The 17,804-nt window shown below is 41.1% G+C and overlaps 1 protein-coding gene across 10 annotated transcripts in view; it reads left to right on the top strand.

The window, feature by feature from the left end:
- Nucleotides 1–17,804, top strand: part of ABLIM1 (actin binding LIM protein 1) — a 316,427-nt gene that overhangs the window by 290,252 nt on the left and 8,371 nt on the right. For 5 of the 10 annotated variants that reach the window (XM_053583782.1, XM_053583780.1, XM_053583776.1 and 2 more), the window contains 7 exons: nt 4,791–4,895; nt 6,584–6,631; nt 9,782–9,928; nt 12,103–12,194; nt 13,613–13,712; nt 15,821–15,885; nt 16,998–17,058. In XM_053583782.1, coding sequence (XP_053439757.1) covers nt 4,791–4,895; nt 6,584–6,631; nt 9,782–9,928; nt 12,103–12,194; nt 13,613–13,712; nt 15,821–15,885; nt 16,998–17,058 — 618 coding nt within the window. The remainder of the gene's footprint in view (nt 1–4,790; nt 4,896–6,583; nt 6,632–9,781; nt 9,929–12,102; nt 12,195–13,612; nt 13,713–15,820; nt 15,886–16,997; nt 17,059–17,804) is intronic. The other 5 variants (XM_053583777.1, XM_053583773.1, XM_053583779.1 and 2 more) reach the window with 3 other exon arrangements.

The following is a 17,804-nucleotide window of genomic DNA, read 5'->3' as shown; positions in this document are numbered from 1 at the left end:
TTGTGAAGTGTTTGCTAAGCTTCCCTTCCTTCCCCTTTGAAATACAGCTTGACATTACATTCTGTTTCCATTAAGTATAAATTCGATTTGTGAGCAGGAAGCCTACGTATATTAAGTGTCTTTGAAAGGAATATTTCCTGTTTGGCCACAAAACAGGAATGATGCAAGTATGTAGTTGGCACTTGCTGAAGGAAACTGTAAGTCCTACTGATATTGTAGACGAGTACCAGCAATCATGAAACCACCTTGAAATTCTGGATGCCGCCAAGTTATATTAAGATCTCCTCAAGATATTTAGTTATATTTTAGGATATAAGCACTTCAAGTCCAAAAAGCAAGGCAGTGTTCCAGCAGGTTGCCACGATAGAACTGTCACCTCCGTTTCTAGTCATCTGTCTTAGAGTTTGTCATCTGTGCTCTCATGGTACCAAAAAGAAGAACGTACATGAAGACAGACCATGTTAATGGTGTTATGTAGGTGAGAATCCTTCAAGTCAATCTTCTCCCCAGAACTGAACTAAAATGGCTTATTAATTTAACAGGAAAAAAAGTAAATATGAAGGCCGAGAATTATAGCTAAGATCACTAACAGCTTAGGGTGGCCCAATCCAAGGACTTACTTAAAACAACAAAATAGCTTTGGTTGTGATGCCTATGCCATCGTATTTTATATGTATGTTTATACAAGTGTATATTTCACATAATATCTGGCTGGGCATGGTGACTGGTACCTGTAATCCCAGTCCTTTGGGAGGCCAAGGCAGGAGGATTGTGTGAGGCCAGGAGTTTGAGTCCAGCTTAGGCAACATAGCAAGGCCCATCTCCTTAAAAATAATTAAACAAAAAAATTTTAAATGTTTTTTGAGGCTGATAGAAGATGATGATGATAAAAATACCTTCCAAATATGATATCTCCCCTCACATTTGTCTAAATAATGAACTAAGCAAAAAGCTTCTCAGGGTCCTTATCAGTTATTTTCTGTGAGGTTGAGTCGAAAGATACATTATGTAAAGACAGCCTGTGTAAATTAAAAAAGAGAATAGGCCCTTTTCTGAAAACTTTTCTTTTTCTGTTAAAAATGCCAAAAATGTATCATGCCTTTGGTATCTCAAGGGCTAAGAATTGGGCACCTAGTCTACAACCTTATAAACCCCTGTGATATGTGGAAATCATTTTGGGCAGGAGCTCAGAGACAGGTGCCTTCTTGGAGCTCTATTTACCTGGTGTTTTAAAATGTTTTCTTTTAAATGATTATAGAGTTATATTTACTTGCAAAGGCTTGAATATACTAGTTCTTTTTTTTCTTTTAACAACAAGAGAGGTCAATAGCTAAAGACATACAGCCAAATAAAAAACCACACCCCACTGGTGACAGTATTCAGCTAGAATTCACCCTTCAGGAATTCAGATAGCTACTCACTCCTTAGCCTCTGAGGGGCTTGAGCCATATCCGAGGAATGATGGGCTTTTTCTGCCACTGGCCGGCAGAGAATCTTGTTGTTAGAAAGATTTTCATACTTGGACAAATGCCTAATTCTTATAGCCTTCATGTCCTGCCTATGCAGACATTTTTGTGTGTGCATTAAGACTGGCTGATAATTAGCAAAACAAATTTAATGGCGTCTCATCCAATTGGGTATTAGAACGAAGACCTGTGGGAACTGAAGCATCTGATGTTCACAAGGACAGCAGGATTAGAGGTGAAGGAACAAATGCAGGCAGCTGGCACACCAGGGACCCAGGAAGAATCTTCCAAAGACACTGTAAAGCGAAGCAAGAACACTAAGGCCTGTTAGCCTTTCTTTTTTTTTTTTAGAGACAGAGTCTCACTTTATGGCCCTCGGTAGAGTGCCGTGGCCTCACACAGCTCACAGCAACCTCCAACTCCTGGGCTTAAGCGATTCTCCTGCCTCAGCCTCCCGAGTAGCTGGGACTACAGGTGCCCGCCATAGCACCTGGCTATTTTTTTGTTGCAATTTGGCCGGGGCTGGGTTTGAACCCGCCACCCTCGGCATATGGGGCCGGCACCCTACTCACTGAGCCACAGGCGCCACTGTTAGCCTTTCTTTTGAGAAAAAGACTAATTCATTCTGGTTTTTCAGTTATGGAACACTTGTCAATCATTTCTAAGGTCTGTACAATTAAAGAATTTTTCTTTTTTCATTTTTTTTTTTGCAGTTTTTAGCTGGGGCTGGGTTTGAACCCACCACCTCCAGCATATGGGGCCGGTGCCCTACTCCTTTGAGCCACGGGTGCCGCTCTAAAGAATTTTTTTAAGCTAAACAATTAGAGTTACCAGAGATCAACCCTAATGGGAAAGTTATAAAGGGGCACCGTTATGATCTTAGTGCCCGTACACAGAGCATCCTCAATGCTATCAGTAGGTTCTTAGAAACTCTGACTTTAATGACATTTTATAAAAACAATTTTTTTTCTTGCCAGCATTATTAAAAATGATGTTATTTGGGGGACCTGCTGTAGTTCGTTATGCTTAAAGTTGAAGTTTCCAAGAACCTCTCAGCTTTAAGTGAAGACTTACTACACTGACAACTGGCTTCCTTTGATTAAGAGATCAGAGAAAGGAGATGGTTAATCCTGCGAGAGCACTTGTAAATTAGGTCAGCAAATAGCTATGGAATTAATTAGCTGGCCTACTTTAGTCATTCAGTTGCAGGCACTTATTAAGTGCTTATTCCTGGCCAGCGACAGGCTGGTGATAGTTCTACCTCAGCCACAGTTTGAAAACACTGTTTCCTTCTCAAGGCAAACCACAGCCCGCCTTCCTCTGCTTTACTCCACCTCTGTTTTTTATGCTCAGTTTTTTCAGACAACAACTAGTTACTTTTCTTCAGGAGAGTGATGATCAATGAGATAACAGTTTTCTAAATTAGCTTGCTAATAGATCAGTAGTTTGGGGTGAAGCTTCAGAATTTTTAGAAACTAACATCTGACTTAAATTTAAAAAGTCAATATTGTGACATATTTAGAGCTAGATGGTAAACTGACTCTTGAGGGGGAAGAAAACAGAAGTTTCAGAACACCAGTGACCAAAAGCCTGGAATCTAAATTTGACTCAGTTTGACAAACTTAGATCCCACAGTTGGGGTACCTTACTGCCCATGTAGTACAGATCTGTACTCTGGTTACCCCAAAATATAGAGAAATTAAAACTCTGCTCAACATATTTAAAAAATCTAACAGTTGACATCTTTTATACTTCACTAGCGAGATTTAGGACAATTTGACTTGAAGGAATTTGGTAGAGTTCTATTTTCTAATGATCTATGATTTATTTAAAAGTATTGGCATTAATAGGTAAATAAATTGGACTTTATCAAAATTAAAAACTGTGTGCTTCAAAGCACATCATCAAAAAAAGTGAAAAGACAACCTACAGAATAGGGGAACATATTGGCAAATCATATATTTGGTAAGGGACTTGTATAGAGAATATATAAAGAACTCTCACAACTCCATAGTAAAGGTAATCAGCATTACTAATTTGGTAAATTTTGGTAGTCTTGCATCTTATGGTGTGTTCTTGGGACAAGATGTTTGCCCAAGTTGTAGAGTAGGAAGACAATTTAGGCCAGTAATTTTCTAATTTTGCCCAAACATCTATTTGTCCCTGCCGTCCCCTTGGTGAGAACAGAGCACTGGTGGCTATGGTGGCACTTAAGGCTTTGGCAGCCAAGCCCTGGCTGTGTCCTCCAGCTCATCTCTCTTCCCTCGTCCAAGAGCACTGTGCTGTCCAGCCACCGCGGCCGGGTCTGTTCCCACACACCAAACCCTTCCACACCCTCCTCTCTCGGGATGCCCCAGGCCTCTGGAACATGGGCCTCTCCACCATCTACCTCCCCACCTGGCGAGCTTCAGTTTTGATGCCCAGCTCAGTCTAACAACATTTTCTCCCTGTGTAGCTTTCCTGAAGAACTGATGACACCTTGATCTGAGTCTCATAACAGTTTTATTATAATACTCTGAGAAGCAAGCACTCAGTATTATGTATGTTTATCTGAAGTCTGTCTCCTTAGATAAACTCGGAGTCCCCTGAGGGCAGGGACTGTACCTCATTCATCTCCCTGTTCCTTGGTGGCAGGTCCGCGCCCAGCCATAGCAGGTGTTCACTAAAGGTCATGGAATTGTTAGCCTGGGCGGAGCCTCATCTTTGAGGAGAAAAGTGGGGAGAGGCATAACTGGCCCCAAAGTACCAGGTGGAAAGGGGTCTGACTGTTGCATGTATTTCAAAGTGAGGAAACTGGAAACGTGTGCTGCAGTGAAGGCACGTGATGTTCCTAAAGGGAAGGACTGGGTGGCCACACGGGTCCCTAGACTTAGCCTTTGGATCAGAGACATGTGTTCTGATTGCCAGCCTCTGCCCTAATGCCTGGGAGTGACTGTCTTTGGGTTTGCATAGCGCACCCCTTCACCTGCTTGGGGTTTAACCATCTGACAGCTGATCCTGAATCACAAGCCTTCCATCCCTCCTGGTGTCCCCACCATGGCATCAGTTTGCTGCTAGCTCCCGCCTTCACCGCATGCTGTGGGGATGGCACACCTCCCGCCAGCTGCTTACCACCCAGCTCCACTTGAACTCACATCTCTCTTCTGCAAAACTAACCTGATGTCACCTTCGCAAGCCAAGTGGATGAATTGAATCTGTTTCTTTTGTCTCTCCTCTTCGATGAGCCTCCTCTCGGTGGTTGTTTTGAATTTTTATTATGCTTGCTTTGTTTCTTTTGTTTCTCTCCCTTCTCTCATTTTGTTTTCTCCATTCTTCTCATTGGAGGCAATGAGCCGTCCAGCGGCCGGAACTCCCCTCTCCCTTACCGGCCAGACAGCCGCCCTCTAACTCCAACTTACGCTCAGGCCCCTAAACATTTCCATGTTCCAGGTAGGAGCTGACACGGTCTGTGTCTCGGTGTCCTGTCCCAGTGTAGAATGTAGCCTTGTACTGCGTCTGTCTCATCCTTCATGCTCTGAGTTGGGTGCACGTGGTTGACAAACCCTAAATTGCAGGATCTGACCTGAGGGCCTTTCCAAGTCTTGTTTGTGAGATGCCAGGAAAATGTTGAAGGTTTATGTTTTCTCAAAAATTTTTGAAGAGGGTGGGAGACAGAAGGTACAGGAGAGGGGGTTGATTGTTTTGTTTTGTTCTGTTTTTTTAATTAAAATTTTAATTTTACCTCTCTCTAAGATGTCCCTCTGATGGTTTGGTGTCATTGACTAATTAGCACAATGACAATCTACTTATCTTCCCATCCTAAAGACTGAGCCACAGTGTCAGTCTGAGAATATTGTTAAATTTCCCTTTTGTCTCCAGTATGGAGATTCTTTTCATTGCCTTTTTTTTTATTCCAGAGAGGTGTAAAATTGGGGGGGGGGCCTTTCTGTAGTATACTGACAAGTTACTCCACAGCCCATGAAGATATCTTGCAATTTAGGCTTGGTGCCGCAAGCTTTGCTCAGAAGTCGACAAGCATTTGCTGTCACAGAACGAATAGTAATTTGCCATCAGAAACTAGAATAATCAGAACCCATCAATATCTTCATGTTTAGCATCGATTGAGTTTATAGCCAACAGTATTGGCCATCAGAAATCAAGCTATAACTTTTCCATCAAGAGTTCCTTGTTTTGCTTCTTTTAGCTGCTGAAAGTAGTTTAATAAATGGCCTATTATGCCTATATTTGGAACCCACAGTCATTTTATCTTTTTCTTTCTAAATTTACCTAATAAAACAGGAAAGTTCAATAAGATTTGTACCACTGAGCTGGGACTGCCCTTTTTTAGACGTTTCATTGAATTTTGGTAATCAGTGAGCTATTTTTGGAATTTTTCCCGTGAAGAATACCACACAAGGCATAGACGCAAGATTCTGGGGAAGCAGAAACCTTTTGAAATTTCCTTAATATTTGTAGTTAAAGTGAAATGGTGGCATAATCAAATGGGGTCCTGTGTAAATATATGTGTAGTATTTAGCCTCTTTTCTTTTTCTTTCTTTCTTGTGTTTTTTATTTTAATTTGGCTTATGCAGAATAGGATTTTGTTAAACATCCTGTCAACATACCAGGCTAACCTTGCACTTAAGAAGCATTTATATGTTTAAAAAAGTTACTCTTAATTTTTCAACATTGCTTTCCACTCTTTCACTCATTAGTTGAAAAGTAAATTGAGCCACTGGTATCTACTGGGGGCTCAATTTCTAGACAGTAGCAATTTGGGGATTTCCCCCAAACTGGTTATGTTTTCCTTGCCATCAGAGTACCCCCACTGCTTGCATTTCTTCCTGTTTTCATCCTACCTTTCAGTGAACTGTGTATTTGAAATAAATGGCTCATGAGTTAATTACATCTCTATCTAGCCTAAGGTGTATTACAAAGGCTTCCATATCACTTATCCATAGTAAGCCACTCATTTCTGTAGTCTTTGCTTCCAATACACTCCGTCTTTGTAATACAAAAGTTAACTTTGCTAATTTTTGTTCAAGAGTCTTCAGTTTGGTTTGCCCCACGGTTGATCTGTTTTTCCCATCACTGAACTGGTTCCCATAATCACACACCTTTGCTTTTCATTTCCACAGATCAAGGGATCAACATTTACCGAAAACCACCCATCTACAAACAGCATGGTAAAACCCGCTTTCCTCCGCGTAGCTTTTAAATAGCAGAGTCAGCTGAACTTCTCTGTTTTGTCCTGAAAGGCTCACCTCCTGCTGTTTTTGAGAATCAAACTGGTTGCCCAGCTTATTATGCTTTTCTGGTTTGCTGAGATGCAAGATTGTGGAATTGATTTTCTTGGATGGAGAACACTTAGCTTGACTAGGAAGCTGCTAGCCCCTTCCTGGTCCCATCAAACCGTGTTATCATTTCATTCCTAGGGAAGAAAAGTATTGGTCACCCAACAACTCACAGACATCCCAATAAGATTTTTTGTTTGTCATCAAACAAAACGTCATCAAATAATTTAACCAGTCTCTGAAATAATTTTGATGAGCTTATAATTAATTCGTTTGACTAATCAAAACTAACTAAAACCAGCCACCTAAAAAATTAATTTGACTGAGCCTACATCACCTGGGCTGTTGAGGTCCCCAGTCCCTTACAGGCATGGAGACAGCTGCGTGGGGGAGTGAACAGGGCACAGGTGACATGGATATGTGTGGATGTCATCTCTCTGAGTCTCAGTTTTCCCATCTGTAAAAACCAGTTAGTTAGATTATCGGTTTGTCTCAGAAATTCCCACAAACTGTCAGGACAATGGATTTATAATTGTTTTCCTTTTCTGGGAATGCAAATTTTTTTAACACAGGAAATCACGTTACTTTATGTCAATCACATTTTCTTCCACCATTATTAAGTCCCAATGTATTTGTCTACCATAAATCTTTGTGACTAGAAAGCCAAAACTGGTCTTCAAGTGATTTCAGAAAACAGTACACAAATTATGCCTGGAAATGTGAAGGCTGCCTTCAGCATCCAGTAGACATTAAAGATTCCTTAAGAATGAGAAAGACATGAAAAACAAAGTTGAAAATACCCAAGGAAAAAATGTTTAGGCCAAAATCCTAAGGAGATAAAAGAAAAAGTAGGTCTCATAATGGTTCTAGAGCTATGATTTTTTTTTCTTATCTTTTTTTTTTTAAAGTTTTACACCATGTGCTTGCTTTTTAAGTTTGTTAACATTGTTTTGTTTTTGCTTTTTATGGTTTAATGTCTTCCCACACTCATTAACATGTGAATGTTTAACTACTGACTCCACCAATTCTAATGCGTAAGTACTGTCTGAGGTCATGCTTTTTTTGTTGTTAATTGAAGAACAGGATTCCCAGAGTTTGATTTATCAATTTAGAGACTTTCAGAAATACTAAAATCTTTAGGCCCTGCCTTTCTGAACACGGAGAATCAATTAGGATTTAAGGAGATTGAATAATGTTAGATTACTTATTTGGAAGGGATTAACTGGCTCCTTTTTGTGATATTTACTTTGCATTCTTTACTTCAGTCTGTTGTAATTAAGAATAACCCAGCCAGAGCAGCACTTTCCAAAAGATACTCTGCAAATAGCTATCTCATACCAAAGAAAGAGATGTTGTGCCCCAAACTGAAGTCTGCACCCTGATGCATTTGGGAAAGGCTAGATAGATTTAATTAATATCCCTTTTTTTTTTTTTTATTGTAGCTCAGAACTTCTCAGTCCACCCTGTGATATCATTTTGTCCACCTTTAAGAAGGGGATTTAATACGTAGTACTTTCCAAGCTGAAATTTTTTTCTCCTGAGGTTAGAGATTCAGCGAAACACTGTTCCATGCCTGGCCAAGACTTTCCCCCTTATTATGGCCACTTATCATGGCCCCTTATCTTTGGGCGAACTTTGTTAAGTCCTTTAAACAAATTGAGATAAGAGGTTACTAGAAGAATGGAGGAATTGGAGCTTAAGATTCAAACATTTATTTCCAGATTTTAAAATACATGAATCCAGGGAAATTTTTTTTTTTTTTAACTTAAAGCATTATAAATACATTTTGAAATGTTTGGTAACATCCCAGGCCAGTTTGCAAAATTAACCAGAATCGGGGACTGACCCTTTTTGGACTGGTTTGTTGCTGTTAGTTTGGCTTTTGTTATTTTTAAGTCCAATGGCTCACTTGAGTACACAGACCCTTGAATAAAACTATGAGTAGGTATGGCAAATGTAGGTCAAAATGCTAAATTCCCGCAAGCAGAAAGTAGATTTTCCTATTTCCATTTCTCCTAGCACTCCAGGTCTCATATATAGTACACAAGGCTTAAAATGAATTGGCCCAATATATTTGTGGCTCCTTGCCCAAAGATGCAAAGCCAGCCAACCCTCTAACGATTAACTATAGTCAAGTGACAGCATACTGCTTTTAACTTAGCTCCTAAATTTCAAATAACCACTGTAGGAGACCATTGTCCGATGAAACTTTCTGTGATGATAGAAATGTTCTCCATCTGTACTGTCCAGTACAGTAGCCACTAATTACATATGACTTCCAAGCACTTGAAATACAGCTACCAGAACCAGGCATGAAGGCACACACCTCTAATTCCAGGTACTCAGGAGACTGAGGTGGGAGAATCAATTGAGCCCAGGAGTTCATATCTAGCCTGGGCAACATAACAGGACCCCATCCTTTTTTTTTTTTTTTTAAAGACAGTCTCACTTTGTCACCCTGGGTAGAGTGCTGTGGCGTCATAGCTCACAGCAACCTCCAACTCTTGGGCTCAAGTGATCTTCTTGCCTCAGTTTTTCTATTTTTAGTAGAGACGGGTGTCTCACTTTTGCCCAGGCTAGTCTCGAACTCCTGAGCTCAAGCAGTCCACCCGCCTCAGCCTCCCAGAGTGCTAGGATTACAAGCATGAGCCGCTGCACCCGGCCAAGACCTCATCCCTTAAAAAAAAGAAAGAAAGAAATACAGCTAGTGTAAGAGAGGAACTGAATTTTAATTTTATTATATTTTTTGTTTTGTTAATTTTATTTGTTTAAATTTAAATAGCTACATTAGCTAGTACTAGACAGCTCTACTCTAAAATAAGGTTTTTCAGATGTAGAAAAGATGTCGAATGAAGCTTTGCTTCTGACATAGATGAGAACTAGTTGTCAATAGGCACCTCTGAACAACTGGGGAAAGTTGATAATGATGTCAGAACTTTCTGGAATTGAAACTTTTGCCAGAGAACAAGAAAACCGTGTAGGTGGGGTTGTACCACCACTGCCTTCCAGACTGATAGCTAAACAACTCCTGATCCCACCTAGATGCAGCTGCCTTGGCAGCCCAGAGCAAGTCCTCAGAAGATATCATCAAGTTTTCCAAGTTCCCAGCAGCCCAGGCTCCAGACCCCAGTGAGACACCAAAGACTGAGACGGACCACTGGCTTGGTCCCCCCTCACTTGCCGGCGTAGGTATGCAACTACCGCAGCTAAGTCAAATGGACAAACTGCTGAGAAGCTCAGAAGGTGCAAGGACGTGTGTCCTGTCATAAAAGATCTTTAAGAAAACCATACCCAGGATGTAGAATACTGGAAAGAACTAATGTGATATTAATTTGTGCGCAAAATGCTTAAAAATTACAAAAACACATCCACCAGAGCCTTGCTCTAACCAAACCCACTGAGATCCAGAACTGGTCTAAAACTAATGACTTGCATGAACACTCTGCGTTATTATGGCAAAATCAGCAAGTCTTTTGAGCATTGTTGAGTCAAAGCCTCATGACAAGAAAATTGTTCCATATAATTAGAGTCGAGTGGGTGAGTTTACAGAGTGTCTGAAGAAGTGTGACTTCTTTCAGTTAAATTTGTTTTAGACTATTTCTGGGTTGTAGTTACAATTCTCTTTAACACTGAAGTACTCTCACTTTTCTTGTGGAATCACATTCTCCATTACTAAAAAGTCTATGACAGAGTAATGGATCTTCTGAAATACTACTCATGTGAATTTATGTGATTTTACATCTCTCATTTCCATGAATTCTGTGCTAAAATGTCACATTTGAGCTGTATCATTCTTTGCTTTATGCTTTCAAATTATGTCTGTGTCTTTACTGTTTTGTCAGTAGCAAAATTACTTGGCCTAAAAAGAAGTATTAGCAAACCCAGAAGCTAATACTGAAAATTTATCAAGTCAACTTTACAAAGATATGATGATCTTATCATATTTCTGTTGACACCCTAAAAGGCTTTCAGTTTTCTAAAATTCCTAATCTTCTTTATTGTGCTATTTTCATCAAGTTATTTTCAGAATAACTTCTACAAGCAATATAAGTAGATTTTGAAGCAATCAGTATTTATAGAAATAGTAGAAGAAAAATCTGCCTCCTCAGTTCATTATTCACAAGTATTTGGCACATTATGCTGATGAGACTTATCTAGTTCCTGCAAACGTGTCCATTAGTTTTTATATAAACTAAAAAGAAGAAACCCACATTGACATTTATAATTTTAACTAACAATCAGTCATTGGCTTTTCTCAGCCGATCCATGCCCTGCAGGAAGTTTCTGAGGCCTTTGATGTTCCTAGTTCGGTTATGTTGCTGAGTGGGAACTTTAGAGCAGCTTTGGGGAAAGGGAGAATTAAATTTTTTGTTGTGGAAATTATTATCACTGACTAGTTTACAGCTCCCTTGGGTTCCAAAACGAGGAAAATTTCTGGTCCACTCATCAGAATGATGAAAATAAAGATTATTAGTTAAAGTTTGTTTTGATTCGATTAGTAAGCATTCCTGTTTCCTCCCACAGCCAGATTAATCCATGCAATTTAGGAAAAACAATGATTATCTTCATCTGCCAACCATTCCAGCAAATTCCTCCTTTCTATTCCTTGTAGAATTCCTCTATGCCCCCTTTTCAGGAAGCTTAAATATTGTACATGATTTACCATATTGTTCCAAAATAATTTTTAGCTGTATTAACACTTTTTATTTACCAGCTTGTGTAAAACTCTTTTGTGGCCATTGTTCAAGGATGAGAAACAGGAAACATTAGAGACCCATGTCTTGAAAGAAATATAAAAAATATGCTTTTAAATGAATTTACTAATGGTAGAACTTAGTAATATAGCCTTATGAAAAGTCTGAATATTCAGAAAAAGAGAAAACTACAAGGTTTTTAAACTTGTCACAAGAAAGTGACTATCTTACCTCTTTGTTGGTATGTGGATAGATTTGGATTCCTCTCTATTTGAAAATGGACCTCAGAAACATCAAAATGACAGCCAGAGATTCCCTTCCCACTTACTAGAATGAGCTCTGACCAGGGGTTAATGGGATGACTTAGACTCAGTTACAAGGGCAACCCCAATTTATCTGCGTAGTCTATTTGTTGGGAGGCCAAAATTCATGCCTTACTTGCCTTGCGCATTGAACTGGCTCGTCACAAATGGGCCTGTGTTCTCGAGAAACCAACCAGGAGGCTGAATTGGTGGAGGGCGTTTTTTCCCCCTTTGTGTTGTTCACTTAAAAATGTTAAAGACCGCTGCTGACCTTGCCAGCCTAACCAGCTGAACACAGATGGGCTAGTCCATTAAGATTCCCTTCCTGAGGGGCTGATGTGAGAAGTTGTCTTTGCTGTGGAATTAGGAACTGACATGCGACGCAGATCCAGTGGCAGAGAGGAAGATGATGAGGAGCTTCTGAGACGCCGGCAGCTTCAAGAAGAGCAACTAATGAAGGTTTGTTTTCAAAGTACCTTGCTATGTCTTTAATTCCAGTTCCACAGGATCTATGTTTTTGAATAACTGCTGTATAAAGACCACCAAGACAACCAAGAGGTGGTCCCGCCCTCAAGGGCCTTCCGTCTGGTAGGCAAGACCGGACAGGCCTCTAGCAAGTGACCTGAGCAGAGCAGCTGCTGGGCTCTAGAAGACGTGACACTAAGCTGGGGGTCAGAGGGACATAGGACGTGTGGGCTTTTGTGAGAAGGAGAGAAGACTGGGAGGCATGCATGCGGGGGGGGGCGGGTGTAGGAAGCGTGCTGAAGGGCCAAGTACAGCAAGGAGATGCATCTCCAGGAAGGCAGCACCTTCCTTCCCTCTGGCAGGCTCTGCTGAACTTCTCTTGGAATTGAACATTTCTCCAGGTCTTTTCCTGGGATGCCTAAGACTTTGTATTTATATCTGGACCAGGAGAAAGGGGATGAAACAGGAGGCCCTCTTCATACTTTCCCGCATGAGAGACCCATCCCTTGAAAGAAATGTAAAAAGTATGCTTTTAAGTGAATTTACTAATGGAAGAACTCACTCTGTAAGAGCCTGCAGCATCCCGGAAGGACAGTCAATTATAAACTCTCCCACCAAGAAGAGGTTGATGAATCTCTTAAAAGGATGTTTTCTAAAGATATGGTAGACGCATGTGACGTGAGTTATACAGTAGGAAACAGTACAAAGTTGCCTTTATAGTTGGATCTGAGTTTTCCATGTGCATAGAAAGATACTAGGTGGAAATAAATCAAAATGTAAATGATGTTATCTCTGAATGGTGGATTAAGGGTCACTCTTCTGGATTTTCCAAAATATGTTCAATGAGCATGTGTTATGATTCTTCCTTGTTTTTAAACAAATCAGTGTAATTTCTTTTTAAAGGCTACCATCCCCAATCTTCCCTTCTTGTATTAGAAACACACACACCCCTCTCCCGAGATCACCTGCTGGCACTTTGGGGGCAGGCAAAGGAAGGAAGCATTCTGACCCGGAGCCCAGCTTAGGGAAGTGAAGCTTCAACATTGAAAAGGCCAAGAGGTAGCCGGGCGTTGTGGCGCGCGCCTGTAGTCCCAGCTGCTTGGGAGGCTGAGGCAAGAGAATCACGTAAGCCCAAGAGTTAGAGGTTGCTGTGAGCCGTGTGATGCCACGGCACTCTACCCAAGGGCGGTACAGTGAGACTCTGTCTCTACCAAAAAAAAGAAAGAAAAGGCCAAGAGGGATTTAAGGTCTAAAACCCAGCCAACCTCTCGAGGAACCACCAGACTTGGGACCACCGTGCATCCAAGCCCTCCAGAGTCAGGAACTTCTTGTAGAATCTTCTAGAAAGAAACTGCAGTTCCAAAAAAGTAGTTTCAGCCTTTGCTTTCCTTTTTCTTCTTTTCTGTGAATAGCTTAACTCTGGCCTGGGGCAGTTGATATTGAAAGAAGAGATGGAGAGCCGGGAAAGGTCATCGCTGTCAGCCAGTCGCTATGATTCTCCCATCCACTCAGGTAAGCAGCAACTTGCCACCTGTATTCCCCACGTCGAAAGCCAGCTGCCCACCTGAGAGGAGGCTGCCGGCTGTTACAGGAGACGCAGGACCGGGGTGATGGAACCTCCAGAGTGTGTTCTATAGGAAAGGGAGTGTAGGAAAACCACTTCCCCACTTCAGGTCAGCTTAGCTTATAGGCTTGTCATGGTTCTTCTGGAAGTGGGAGAGCCTTTTGAGGGCCTCAAGAACCGTGAGGGGGCCAGTCCCCATGCAAGTTTATAATTGACTATCCGTCTGTCTTCTAGAACACTTGTCTCAAAGGAAATCCCATAGAGTACATGAACAAGACCTTACTAAACATTGTGATTTTACATTAATATATTCAGTATAAGAGGTGAGGACTGGCAGTATTGTTCTAACATTTTAGGAGGAAAGATTACTCATAGGCTGGGCTGAAATAGTCAGTATATTTTCCCCTGCTTTTATTGCCATAACCAGTCCTCTCTTAATCCACAAGACTACTCCCATGTTTTGAACCAGAACATAATTTTCTCCTCCACGGGTTCCTTTTAAAGAATATAGTTCATATCTACTACGTACACGCACTTTTGCCAAACAGTTCATTTGATCTTCACAACAGCCCGGGGAAGTAGATGATTTTTTTTTTTTTGTTCTTGACAGCACCAGAATTTTCATCTCCATTTTATAGATGGGGAGACAGGAATAGGAAGTTTAAGTAACATAACCAGTGTCACACATTGCTGATAACTAGCAAAACTCGGACTTGAGAATCCAAGTATTAGAACTCCAGAGCCCACACTCTTAACCAGAATCCTTGCCACCTCTCACGGATGCCTCACAAGCATTGATCTTGCATTTGGTGGGTTACTAATCTTAAAAGTTCCTTCTAATTATGAGATTATGTTCCATTATGTAAGAATAGCTGTGCACAGTGGCGTATGCCTGTACTCCCAGCTACTCAGAAGGCTGGGATCACTTGAGCTAGGAGTTTGAGCCTAGACTGGACAACATAGTGAGACCTTGTTCCCTCCACCCCCCCAAAAAAGATAGATAGATAGATAGAGATAGATAGATAGATAGATAGATAGATAGATAGATAGATAGATAGATAGATAGATAGATAATCTCACTGTATCTACATAGATCAAGAAAGGAAATTTTCAAAAAGATCATATCTAAAGATACACTGGTGTTAAGTTGCAGAACCAGAATTCAAACCCAGGTCTGCTCCTGGGTTTGAATATATTAATATAAAAGCCCGGCCATGGTTTCCATGACCCTGATAGACAGGGGACCCAAAACCAAGCCTCTCAGGAGTTCCACTGACCAGCACAGCTTACATGGTTGGCTTCCAGGTTAGTTACTGCTACAGTATCAACTGGGACATGGGATAATGCACCCAAATGTCCCTGGATTCCAGTCTTTGCTCAGCTGTTTACAAACTGGGCGACCTTTGGCAGGTTACTTCTCTTTCTTTTTTTTTTTAAACAGAATCTAAAACTGTTGCCTTGGGTAGAGTGCTGTGGCATCACAGCTCACAGCAACCTCCAACTCCTGGGCTTAGGTGATTCTCCTGCCTCAGCCTCCAAGTAGCTGGGACTACAGGCACCTACCACAACGCCCAACTATTTTTTGGTTGCAGCCGTCATTGTTGTTTGGCGGGCCCGGGCTGGATTTGAACCCACCAGCTCAGGTGTATATGGCTAGCGCCTTAGCCGCTTGAGCCACAGGCGCCGAGCCCAGGTTATTTCTCTTAGTTCCTATTTCTTCTTCTGTAAAGTGGAAGTAACAATAGCATTCTTGGAGTTCTTTTGAGGAATCAGAGATAATGTAGGCCGTACACTTAGCTACATGGCAGAGTTGTAGGGAGCACAGCTAGCTTCGGTCCCGCTGGACTGTCTGTATTTCTTTCCCCACCCCCAGAAATATCACTACCTACCTCGTCCCTGCATCACCCAAATGTCCTGGCATTTTATGAACACGGGATTTGAATTCATTTTTTCCTAAATCATCTATTGTACAAGATAGAGGATACACTTCCAAGTTCATGAAGGAACTGAACTTCTGGTGTCCTAACAATTACTTTTTTACCTGTTTCTCATTCAGCTTCACATATCCCATCATCTAAAACCTCATCTCTCCCTGGCTATGGAAAAAATGGGCTTCACCGGGTAAGAGTCGCCTCAGTCACGTTTCTGTGTTTATTCCCTCCTCAGTCCTGGTTGAAGTATAGGTTGACCATCACTAATTCAAAACTCTAACACCCAAATTGCTCCAAAATCTGAAACTTTTTAAAGAGCTAGCATGATGCCACAAGTGGAAAAGCTCACACCTGGCCTCATGTGACAGGTCACCGTCAAAACTCAAGCACACAACACACAGCTTATCAGCATCCCAAGGGGAAAAGATGCCCTGGAGCTATACACACCCAGATTTCCCCATGCGTGCACGCCACAAAGGATAATAAATTTAAAACTTTGTTCCATATATAAAACTATTTAAAATATTGTATAAAATTACCTTTAGGTTATGTGCATAAGATGTCTGTGACATAGAAATGAATTTATATGTTTGGACTTCAGTTCCATCCCTCCCCCAGATATTTCATTATGTATATTCTAGTGTTTCTGAATGTAAAAATAAAAAATCCAAAATCTAAAACACTTCTGGATCCCAAGCATTTTGGAGAAGGGGTACTCAACCTATACTGAGGTGTTATCTGACTACATCTAACTCCTGACATCAGTGTTGGAATATGATAAAAATTATAATCTCTGATTTTCTGTTAAACCACTTTGAGTTACAGACAAAATTAAATATTTCTATTGGGAGAAGGAGAAATTGCCTTTACATAAAAGAATGGCCTGTGTAAACTTATGGGAAGACTGTTTTAAGTAATTGTGTAGCAAATGGTTTTATAATGAAGCAAGAAGTAATGACTTGAGCCATTATCTCTGCTGTAAAAAGATAGATGAAAGCTTGTTGCAACTGTCCCTCCCACAAAACAAATGATACTATATAGCTAAATAGAGAACTATATTTTTATTTATCATCAAGATATATTCGCTTAACAAGGGCCTGCTGGGCAGTGGCATTTGGTGTTCTACAAAGGCAAAGAGATTTCATAGCAGTAGAAGATGAAGTAGGAAGGAGAAATAATGAGTGTGCAGGAATTTAGCTGGAGAAGAATTCTTAGGGTTTTGGAAGTCGTCCTTCCTTTCCATCTAACTTCAAAATGATCACTGTGGACATTTTTCTAATAATGTGTTCTTCCTCCTTTCAGCCTGTTTCTACAGACTTTGCTCAGTATAACAGCTATGGTGATGTCAGCGGGGGAGTGCGAGGTGAGGCGATGAGAGACTTGTGTGCCCGCAGTGTCTTGGCTGTGTTCGTGCCATATGACATCCCATACATATTACATGAAATAGAGGCTCATCTATCGTCTGTGAGCTAACAGAGAAATTACTAAAATAATTTTAAAGGATCTCTAGTGAAATAAAACTGTAAGAAGAGAGTTCGTAAGCATTCACTGCTCTTGGTATGTGTTGAATACTCCCTTACACACCTGGAGGTACAGCAATGAGACAGACACACCCCTGCCCTCAAAATGCCTGTGGTAGAGGCTGGGCACAATGGCTCAAGTCTGTCATCCCAGCACATTAGGAGGCCAAGGTGAGAGGATCACTTGAGGCCAGGAGTTCAAGACAAGCCTGGGCAACAAAATGAGACCTTATCTTTACATAAAATTTTTAAATATTATTTTAAAAAATTAGCTGGACATGCAGCTCATGCCTATAATCCTACCTGCTTGGGAGGCTGAGGCAGGAGGATTGCTTGCATCTAAGAGAAGTTGCAGTCAATCACAATCATGTCACTATACTCTAGCTTGGGTGACAGAGTGAGACTCGGTTGCTTAAAAAAAAATAAAAGGGCAGTGCTTGTGGCTCAAAGAAGTAAGGTGCTGGCCCCATATGCTGGAGGTGGCAGGTTTAAACCCAGCCCCGGCCAAAAAATAAAATAAAGAAAAAAGTGTGACAGGCTCGGCCTCCGTAGCTCAGTGGGTAGAGGGCCAGCCACATGCTCTGGGGCT

The sequence above is a fragment of the Nycticebus coucang genome, chromosome 3 (assembly GCF_027406575.1).
Source record: "Nycticebus coucang isolate mNycCou1 chromosome 3, mNycCou1.pri, whole genome shotgun sequence".
NCBI classification, from domain to species: Eukaryota; Metazoa; Chordata; class Mammalia; order Primates; family Lorisidae; genus Nycticebus; species Nycticebus coucang.
The sequence above is the reverse complement of the archived record's forward strand: the minus strand, read 5'-3'. Positions and strand labels throughout refer to the sequence as shown.